This window comes from Cynocephalus volans, chromosome 10, assembly GCF_027409185.1.
Source record: "Cynocephalus volans isolate mCynVol1 chromosome 10, mCynVol1.pri, whole genome shotgun sequence".
In the NCBI taxonomy this organism is placed as follows: domain Eukaryota; kingdom Metazoa; phylum Chordata; class Mammalia; order Dermoptera; family Cynocephalidae; genus Cynocephalus; species Cynocephalus volans.
The window spans coordinates 127608395-127619610 of NC_084469.1; the positions used below are offsets into that span (position 1 = coordinate 127608395).

General features: G+C 49.2%; 1 protein-coding gene across 1 annotated transcript; it reads right to left on the reverse strand.

Moving 5' to 3' along the window:
* Positions 1-249: 249 nt before the first annotated feature.
* Positions 250-3336, reverse strand: TLE7 (TLE family member 7). Its single transcript, XM_063109255.1, is given in 9 exon segments — positions 250-354; positions 693-766; positions 1159-1312; positions 1449-1590; positions 1789-2030; positions 2136-2348; positions 2677-2735; positions 2913-2935; positions 3044-3336. Coding segments are annotated over 9 exon segments (1305 nt in total).
* Between the last annotated feature and the right edge of the window lie 7880 nt (positions 3337-11216).

The window sequence follows — 11216 nt, forward strand, 5'->3', positions numbered from 1 at the left end:
AAAGACCAAGTCTCAAAGTTTCCCACCAAAACCCAGAAAAAAAGTGGTAAAAAAATAAAAAAGGAAAAAGCCCCAAGCTATATAGTAAAAACCTGGGGGTGAAGCTTAGGGTACGTAGGGGACAGATGACCACCCGAGGCTAAGGTGGAGGGGACAGCAGGTGCTGAAGTTGCCAGCACCTTGAGGCTGTCCTCTCAGTTACGCCAGCCTTCTTTGGGTCTTCCCAGGCAGGACCACGGCACGTGACCTTCAGTACAAGAGCTGGTAAACTGTGGCACTGTTCTTGGAGCCTGTGATCAGATACTGGTCGTCGGAAGACACATCACAACACAGGATTTTTGAAGACTCCTCTACCTAGAGGGAAAGAGGGGCCAAAAGAGGGGCCAGATATAGGGCCAAGGCTTGATCCAGACATGAAGTCTTCATTTAGGAGTGCTTTGTTTAATGTAGACCTAAGACTCAGCCTGGATGGAGACAGGGCCAGACCTCAGAGCTTTAGGTGAGCCCATGAATTCATAGGAACTTACGCCCTGACTCCCCTCCACTGTATAAAATAGCCCTGGATGCCATCTCAGAGGTACTTTCCAGCACTCTCTGGGATCTGACCAACTGGGATCAGATCCCAGAGAGGGCCGCCCCTCTGGGGCTATAAGCTCTGAGTGCCTGGGTCTGCACATCCCTCCTTCCGATACCTGAAACAACCTGTGCTGAGAAGGTGCCTCGTAGCAACAGATCAACTCGTCCAGTGTGGCCACAAAATAGCTCCCTGGAGAAAGAAAGAACAAATGGAGAGGCCAGAGATGGAGCCTGCATTCTAGTCCAAGCACTGTTCCAGACTACACGAGGAAAAGGGCAACTCTCTTTCTCTGCCTCAGTTTCCCTGCCTGTGAAAATCAGACACACAACCCAAGCCATTACCTCACCTGCCCCCACCCTCCTACCACACACAGGACCACGGTGATTATCAGTCAACAAAAAGACAATAGATGAGGCTTCATGCCTCTTCTGTCTGCCTGTGTCTTCAGGCTGTCATTCTGTTTAGGAAGCTACTACCATTGCAGAGGGAGCCAGAAGAGGAAAGGATGGTGAGGAAAGAAAGAAGGTAGGAAAGTGAGATCAGAACAGGACTCCAGAGGTGTCACTTGGCTTCTCACTCACCACAGGAGGCAAATTTGAGGTTGTGGTGGTGGATGTACTTTTGTATGACAGCCTTATACTTTTCATTCCAACGCGTGTGCAGGATCATGATATCACTAGTTCTCAGGCCCACTAATATCCACTCCTCCGTGGGGTCATGGGTAATGCTGAGGATCTGTTTGGAAGGTCTGGGGTCAACACTGAGAGTTGCCAACACCATCATCTGTGCCCACCTCTTCAAACCCGGACCCCTGCCTGCATCCACATCGCCACTGGGGGTGGCCCTCAGCCCACTGGTGCCATTCAGGCACCTTGAACTGCAAGTCATAGTGCTGCAAACTCTGGTAGCTCCTCAGGTCCCAAGAATACAGGATGTTGTCTTCACCTCCCGTCCAGAACGTATTGCCTGTGATGTCAACACATCGGGACCCATATGGGGGGACTTGGTGCTTCCTGGTAAAAAAAACAACTTGGAGGTTCACAGACTAGTTTGGGCCCCCCAGAACTTGCAGGGCCAGGAAGTCCCTGTGAGTACCCCAGAAATACTCTCCACACTGTCTCACTTGGCCCTACTGCAAAGAGGGGAAACTGAGGTCTCACTGGCAAGCCCTCCCCCAGGTACACGTGAGTGACTCTGGAGACAGGTCATACCTGATCAAGATTTGGTTGTGCAAATCCCAAATCTCAACAAATCCTTTGAAACAAGCCAAGCAGATATGGGCGTCGGAGGAGACAGCCAGGGAGTAGCACATGTGGCCGGTGGAGGCCAGCTGTGCCCTGACTTGGGGCGTGGGTGCCAGGTCCCAAAGGGTCAGGCTCTGGGACACACCCCCTGTGATCAGGCTCTGCTCATCGGGGAACAGCTTGCAGGTGAGGACACAGTCCTGACGGTTCTGTAGGAATGGTTCACACTCTCGTGTCACCTCGCAGCACTGACTTGGAGTCTCGTGACAGCAGCCCTGTGTGGGTTCCCCAAGCCTGACTTGAATACCCCTCACCTGAAAGTTCAGCTGGGCCTGAGGGGCCTCGTCCCAGGCACGCAGCGCATGCTCGTCCCACACCCTGATGTAGCCGGAGCCACAGGTGTACACGTGATGGGGCGAGTGGCTGATGGCAACAGCAGAGACTTTCTTTCCATGGCGGAGTGTGCCGACCTTCCAGGAAATATGTGGCGTCCTGTGCCTGACAACCACTTCATCTGGAACAGGAGGCTGGGGAGAGGAGATGGCGGCTAGCAGTGAAGGGGGCCTGGCCCTGACCTACCATCACCCACAGGGACAATTCACCCATCCTCCAACCAAATTCCTAACCCTCCATCCATCCAGCAGCAGGGCCTGGCTCCAGGTCCCCTAGGTCATATCTCTTAAAGAACTGACACTGTAAGCTAAAGGCCCTACCCATCAGGATGGTGGGAGAAGGGGGACAGCTTCATTCAAAAGAATCAGAAGCCCCAGGACACCCACCACCTGTGGGGGAAGGTGTGCCGACAGATGGGAGAGAAAGGATCTCGGGTGTTTAAAAAATAAACAAGACACTTACAATTGCTCTGAGGAATGACTGGACATCTTCCCTTGGTGGGGACAAAGAGCAAGGCTGGCCTGCAAGGAAATAGCAATGCCCACTGCTCGCAGAGAGATGGTGTCTGGCAGCGGCAGAGTTGCCGCTTCAGGGACAAGGCTGCTCTCTCGACACCAGGCCTGGCTCTTATTCCCCCTTCTGGGGCCCAGCTTGGACTGCCACCCCTCCCTGCCCACTCCGTCACAGCCAGTACTTACCAGACTTGGGCCCTGGCAGGAAGCTGTGACAAATTCAGGGGAGACAGGGAGGAGACTGAACGTGAAATGCAAGCTTCGTGCAAGGACCCTTCTCTCCAGGACTGCCCAGGTCTTGTTCGAAAGAGACCTACCTGGCACTGGCCTCGCCTTCTCCTGGTCCCATTTCTGGGAGCCAAGTGGCCTGGAGCTGGGATCTGTGGCACTGCTGCTGGGTCATGCTGCTCAGCTCCTGGTAGACAGAGCCTGGCTGCCCCGGGGAACCTGGGGGCTGCTGGGGTGCTCCACACGGACTGCTCGGCCAGTGCTGCACTTGCTGCTTGTGCGGAGAAGAAATACCAGAGCTTTCTGGCACATTCCTCCTCTCTTCTGGTTCATCCTAAATCCTGAGTACACTGAAGGAGGCCTCTTCCTCCTCTCTACTCATGTTCTTAGGTCAAAGTGCCTCAGCCACCTGCTTCTAGGGCTTGAAAACTAGACCTGCCAAACAGATCCTGGGTTCCCAGTTCATCCCGATCCCCTGTAGCATGAAGAGAACAGGGGAAGATATGCACGTGCTGTCCGGGACCCATTTAGAAGGGTCAGAGAACGTCTACTTTGGTGAGAGGATTCAAAAGACTGGCTGCCAACTGACTTTTTATACTAAATGTTGGCAGGGATGGCGCTAAGAGTGAAAGTTTCACACAGACATTTTGAGCTGCTAGTACCAGTTGCTATGTTTTCCCTTTTATGAATACGGACTGTATTTCTGGTCCTATAAAATCAAACTCACCCTTAATTTCAAATGAGTTCTCATCCCCATTGCAAATAAAGTATAAGGTAGCAGGAAACTCCACACACAGCACAGGGTCTCTGCCCCCTAGAAGGGACAGCATGGAGGAAATCCAAGAGGCCATGCAAATGTAAGATGTTCCATTTGGCTGGGGCAAGGCTGTGTAATGAAGAGCTTGGCTTGGAGGTGATTAATATTTCCTACCCTATGTGACAATTCTGAGAACTGAATGGATTCATGTGTGTAGAATACCCAGCATTGTGCCAGGCTAGTGGCAAGTACTTCATAAATGGAAGATAGTGCACTTATTTGTAAACAGTGCCAGGGACCAGAGTTACGAGGATTTAAGGCAGATCTAGTGTCTTCCTTCAGGAAGTTTCTATTACATTCTGTCCAACAGCTAGCTCTCGAAAGGCCCTAGGCAGACACAGGGTTCTTTTAACAGAGCATGTCAAGAGGAAAACAGTGGGTGGGGATACAGAGGGGATCTTCTAATTAGAACAATGGCTTGACAGCCAGGCTCAGTTCTTGGCTCCCAAACACCCTCCCTCTCTCACCAAAAGCTCCAGCAGACACCAGGGAGAGCCCAGGCTGCCTGCCCTTGGGAAGACGCAGGGGACAGTTGCATTGCTCTTGCTGTGTATTTGGTCCTGAACTAAATGCTTTATGTACTGATCTCACTTCAGCCTCACAACTGTGTGGGCCACATTTTATTGATTTTAAAAACTGAAGCTCAGAGCCCATGAGCATCAAGTCCATGATCAAACATCTAGAAAGCACAGAGAAGTGGTTCAAACACTGTTCTGTTTGGCTCTAAACAGTCTCCTTTCCTACCTTCCACCAAAATTACCAATGCAGTTACCCTTTGACCTGGCACTTCAGTTTAGAGAATTTATCTTATAGGTGCACTTGGATATATGCAAAATATTATACACTCTTACATATATATACAAGCTGGAGCATTACAGCATCGTTTGTGACAGTGGCTGATTGAACAAAACCCAGATGGCCATAGGAGACTGTGATATAAGTTACAGAATATCCACAAAATGGAATAGTATGCAGCTGTTAGAAATAACAAGGACACTTGCATTGATATGGAAAATTTCAAGGTATATTAGTGAGTGGGGGGCAAATTCAAGGTCCAGAACAATGTACAAAATAGGCAACTTTTGTATAAAAGAAAGATGGAAATTAGAGTTTATCTTGGTATTGTATATCTTGTGTACATATAAGAAATTAGGAAGAGTGTTTGCCTTTTGGGGTGGAAACTGGCAAATAGAAGAATGGGAGGGAGATCTGTCACTGCATAAATCACTTGGTATAATTTTTGCATATTTGTGGATATTTGAACTAGGTTTAAAATTGTTGGACCTGGAGCCTCTTTCTCAGCCAAGTCCTTTCCTTCTCATCTTCCCCCAAATGATAATTCTCATGGTTCTTGATTAGTTGTTTAAATAATTTAACACATTCTCGCTGACACGTATCAGGCCTCCCTTAACTGGGAAGAAAGCATGGAACACAGACACCCCCAGCCTGGAGTGGTGAGCCCAGCAAAGGGTGGTGGACCCGCTGCCTGGGGCCCCATTTTTGGGTGTTGGGTAAAGCTTCAAGGCCATGCAGCTTTTTAACCAGGACTTCAGACTTCACATTAACCAAAATTTTACCCTTAGAGTAAGACAAGGGTTCCTAGGAAAAGCAGAAGGAAGAGTCAACATCACTGATTCTCCTCTCTTCTCTTTCCCACAGCTGAGAATACAGAGACCCCTCCCCATACCAGACAACTCTTCCCAAAGCCTGACCACAAAATGCTGTGCTAGGGGCTCACACCGCCAGCAAGATGAGCACACACAAGTCCCCCAGACAGGAAACTCACCTCTGCAGGCAGAAAGTCACACCCTAGAAATGGGAAGTCAGGAGACTAAGGCCCAGCTAGGCCCCGCCCCCTCCCCCAGCCCTGGGCCCTCCCTTCCACACCAGGCACTGCCCCTCGCCTGCAGTGCTGCTATTTTTAAACATTAGCCTACTGGGTAATCAAGCCCTGGGTCCAAACCCCGGGCAGACATCCGGGCCCTGAATGGCTCGTCAATCACCCAGGTGTGGCCACAACCAAAGCTGAGCTGCCATTTCCAATTAACACTTGAGTCCTTGGATAGGGGATAAGATGAGGATCCACCAAGTTCATGGCAGGTGGCGAGACAGAGAGAGAACTTTTGAAGGGGTAAGTCTTTGGATTGGATCTGAGCCGCCCCACAAGAGCCTGTGTTGGGGCGAAGATGGAGAGTTGGGTGAAGCCACTGCCCAGAGCCCAGTCAAATTCCCATTGCGGGTGAATCCCCTTTTCAGGCTGAAGCCAATGACGGGTGATTATGGGAGGGAGGTGGGGCCACTTGCCTTTTCTGCCCCTGCTCTGGGCTGGACTTGCCTGGTTGGGCCTGTCGTCTTCTACCAGCGTCTCTGAAGGCGAGGGCCAGGGAAGCCTTTCTTTCCCATGGCTGTCTCATCCAGCAGGTCTTAAATTTGAGCGCACATCAATCCCCTGAGGGCTTTTGTTTAAACTGAGGGCTGGGCCCACCCCCCAGAAATCCTAATTCAGGGGTCTAGGGAGGAGCCTGAGACCTTGTATTTCTGACAAGCTCCTGGTGGTGGTGACAGCCCTGTGGCTGTGGATGCCCTGCGGCTGCAGGTCTGGGAACCAGGTTTGAGAAGCGCCGTGGACCCTGGTCTGGTGGTCTCTTTCTGGAAGGAGGGGAAGGGGTGTTGAAGCTGGACGCCTCTCCTGCTCTGCTCCCGCTACCCCCAACATTTGCCTCCTGCCCCTGGCTGCCTCCTCCCCACTGAATCCACTCTCCTCTCCTCTGGTTCCTTTCTCATTCATTGGCTTCCTTCTTTTGAAGCAGAAGTCCTGAGATGGCTGCTACTTATACTTAGAGAGAAATCTTTTACCAACCCCAACCTCCAATCTCCAAAGCTCTCTGTCTCTCCCTCCTCTCGTCCCCCTCACTTAGACATCCCTTGTTCCCAGAACTTTTGTGGCTGCCTACCACCTTCAAGATAATCCCCAGACTCAGCCTGGTATTTAAGATCCACCCCCAACCCCTGCCTGCACCCCAGGTTCCTGCCTGCACCCCAGATTCCTCCTGTACCCCAGGTTCCTGCCTATACCCTAGGTTCCTGCCAAACCTGACTCCCGAAGTACTTAACTGCACATTCTACCCTCATGCTTTGCTCACGCTCTTCCCTCATCCAGGAATGCTGTTCCCTGCCCACTCCCGTAGCAGGTATGTGCCTCTGCGCACTCTGAGCGTAGCCTGTGCTGAGTGCCAGGGCCAGAGATCAGGCTAAGGCCAGGCCCAAGTCCCTGAGGAGCTACAATTTGGGAAGGGTAGAGGGGTCTTGATATGCACATAAATCCCCATCCTGACACATGATCCATTTTTGGTGAATTGTCTCTTTTTTGGTTCTCACAGGAAACTCATACAGGGCATGGATTTTATCCCAATTTGGAAATATAAGAATTAATTTGGGGGGGTCAGAGTCTTACAGATACTTGTCCAAGATGTCACTAAATGGGCAGCAGTGCTAGGATGCAAATCCAAGTCTATATGACTTATTTCAAATGTGCTTATGAGAGAGCCTTATAGAATCATAGGTGTTCTCTATATATTCTGAATATGAATCCCTTCTCAGATACGTGTGACAAATGCCTTCTACCAATCTGTGGCTTGCCTTTGAACAATTAATGGTTTCTTTTATTTATTTATTTTATTTATTATTTTTTTTAAGATGACCGGTAAGGGGATCTTAACCCTTGACTTGGTGTTGTCAGCACCATGCTCACCCAGTGAGCAACCGGCCATCCCTCTATGGGATCCGAACCCACAGCCTTGGTGTTATCAGCACCACACTCTCCTGAGTGAGCCACGGGCTGGCCCCTTAAAGGTGTCTTTAGATGAACAGAAGTTTTTAATTTTAATTCTATCCAGTTTATCTTTTCTTTTAAAGTTAATTCTTTTGCAGTCTTCTTTGGGAAATGTATGCTGATCCCAATATCATGAAGTTACACACTCCTTTGTTTTCCTTATGTCTATGAAATTTAGGACCTTGGCAATTTCTAGAAAGGGTTACAGAAAAAACAGAGGACCCAGGACGGAAGCCTCTCAGGGGAGGCGTTATGAACGGTGGTGAGAGCCCAGGCCTGCCACTTCTAAGCAGCATGAGCTTTGATGGGTTAGGAGTCTGTGCCTCAGTTTCCTCATCTGTAAAATGGAGCTAAGATTACATCCTTCCTAAAGCTGGACCCAGATGAAGGGCTTTGATGATGCCAGATTTCACATAAATGCTCATTAAGGATCAGAAATTCTTAGGAGCCTCAGGAGAGAAAAAGAGAAGTGAGAGAGGCTGGTGGGAGGACTCCTGGGGTCAGCAAGTGCAGCCCCTGGAAAAGAGGATTTCTAGAAGGAGTGTGGGGTCTTGTCCATAATATGGTGCATTGTTGGGCACCGGGCATGCATTATCTGAATTATCACAGCCCACTCTCATAGCTGCCCCAGGAGAGAAGTTCACATCTAAGGAAACTGAGGTACAGAGAGTTTAAGTAACTTGCTCAAGGTCACACAGCAAGGAAATGCTAGAGTTGGGGTTTGATCCCAGGCCTGCACAACCCCACATGGCCCTCTACCAGGCTGCAGGGAGATGAAGAAGGAGGAACAGGGGCCATGTGGCTTCAGCAACCTGGTCAGGTGGCTTCTGTGCATTCTTGGGCCAGACACTAGATTGCTAAGAATTGAATCGTCAGATGCTGAGAAGACATGGACGTGTGTGTGTGTGTGTGTGTGTGTGTGTGTGTGTGTGTGTGTGTGTGTGTGTGTGTGTGTGTGTGTGTGTGTGTGTGTGTGTGTGTTGGAGGGACACAGGGGTGTAGAGTACTCAACTGAGACATTTGAACAAAAGAAAAAATGAGGGCAGCCTGAGGGGTGCAAGAGTCAAGGAGAGCAGTGGTTCTCAAACTCAGAGGCATTAAAAGCATCTGGGAGATTTAAAAATAACTAGATGAAGAGAGATGGGATGTCCTGTTGTCCCTTGGCCATGTCTGCAGATGGAGGGACCCAGCTTGAGCTCAGGCCATGCCATGGTTGAAATTCGGGTTCATGTGGGCAACAGGTGGGACCCCCTTGATGGAAACTGTCTGACCCAGGGTGGAGCTGCTTCCTGGCAGAGAAAGCAAACTGGGCTCATGATAGTAATTAATCACATCTCCCACCCACCCACCACCTTTCCATAGGTGGTCAGCCAGCAAGCTCTATTAAGCCCTACTGTGCTGGACCCTGACGATTCGGGACTGAGCCTACAGATCTGGCCATGACCCTTGTGGATTTCAGTCTTTTGAGGGAAACTGACCCTTGAACTGGTGATTGCAAATCTCAACGGAAAGTGACATGATGGGGGAGGGGAGCTGTGGGAGCACAGAGAAGGGCACATAACCCAGAAGTGAAAGGTCCTGGGGCGTAGGTGAGCTCTGAGGCATGAAGGACGGGAGGAGTTAGTGGGGGGAGTGGGGTGGAAGAGAGCACAGGAGAATGTTCTAGGCAGAGAGGACAGAAGGGGCAAAGGTTTGGAGAAGTATATTTTAGCAATTGGGAGAATCTTCTAGGGGCCGATGAACGGAGGGTGTGTTTTGTGGGGGTAGGGAGGGCAGGAGTGTGTATTCTTTTCTAGGGAGAGTTGGGAGGCACTGAGGGTTTCTAAGCTGGTGCCTTGGTTGAATGTCCCCCTAAAACTCAAACCCCACTGTAACTGCTGAGGGTGGGAAATCCTATTATGGTAATTAAAAGGTGGAGCCTTGAAGAGGTGATTAGGTTGTAGGACCGTGCAGTCATGAATGGATTAAAAATGGTTGTCAGGGGCGTGGTTTGGAGGGCTTTAAAAGGAGAGAGAATGATGAGGTTAGTGTCTCTCTCTGCTCCACCATTTTCACAGTGTGATACTCTGCTGTCACTGTCACCACCACCAAGGCTCTCACCAGATGTGTTCCCTGGACTTTGGACTTCCCAGCCTCAGAAACTGTAAGCAAAACTGTCCTTTTGTTTTCTTTATAAATCACTCAGTTCCCTGTATTTTGTTGTAAGCAAAAGAAACAGACTAAGACAGCTGGGGAAGACATGATCATACTTGTGTTCTGGAAGGAGAACTCAGCCTGATTTTCGATGGAAAGAGTGGGGAGGAGGCAAGACTGGAGACTGGGAGACCAGTTAAAAGAAAATACGCTCGACATCACTAGTCATTAGGAAAATGCAAATGAAAACTGCAACTAGATATCACTTCACACTCACTAGCATGGCAATAACAACAACAACCAAAACCACAAAAAATAACAAATGTTGGCAAGAATATGGAGAAATTGGAACCCTCATACATTGCTGATAGGAATGCAACATGGGGCAGCCACTGTGGAAAACAGTTTCGCAGTTCCTCAAAGAGTTAACTATAGTTACCACATGACCCAGCAATTCCACTCCTAGTTATAGACCCAAAAGAATTGAAAACAGTGTCTCAGACAGATTCTTGTACAGCAATATTCATAGCAGCATTATTCACAATAGCTGAAAGGTGGAAACAACCCATGTCCATCAACAGATGAATTGGTAAACAAAACGTGGTATATCATAAAATGGGATATTAGTCAGCCATAAAAAGAAAAGAAGTACTGATACATGGTACAACATGGTTGAATCTTGAAAATATTAGGCTAAATGAAAGAAGCCAGGGACAAAAGTCCACATATTGTATGATTCTATTTACATGAAATATTCAGAAAAAGCCAATCCATAGGGAAAGAATATTAGAGATTGCCAGAGGATCGGGGCAGGGGAGTAGGGTGTGGCTGCTTGCTTAATGGGCATGGGGTTCCTTGGGGTGGTGAAAAAGTTCTGAAACTAGAAAGTAGTGATGGTTGCTCAACATTGTGAATGTATAATGCCACTGAATTGTACATTTTAAGATAGTTAAAATGGTAAATTTCATGTTATTTCATCACAAGGAAAAAATAAACAAGACCAGACATAGGGTCTTGAGTTAGGGGCCCTGGAAGTCCCAACAAAATTTCCTTCTTCCTCTTCATCCAGCAAACTCCATGCGGTTTAGCTGATGATTTTATCATTGCTCCCCTGAAAGAGCCAGTCAGTTGCAGATGCCCCTTCCCAGAGGCTCTGGCCAACACCGAAGCCAGAGTTTGGGTCACCTGGGCAGGACCTCAAACATCAGCCTCCAGGTCTTTAGCTGTCGCGCCCTCTAGAGGGAAATTGGGGAGCAACCCAGTTCTAATTTCCTGGACGTTCCTGGCCCAGTTCAGTTGATGGTGGGGTTCATTCACTAGCGTCCCCCAACCCGGGACTTCTCTTTGAGCGTAGTGACCCCGGGGGATTCACCCGGACGCTTGCTGGTGATGAAAATGTGTAAAACGTATTTCCACAGGCACAGAACCCTTCCTCCCTTACTGATTCGCTGTCATCCACTGAATGGAAGCGTATTTCTCA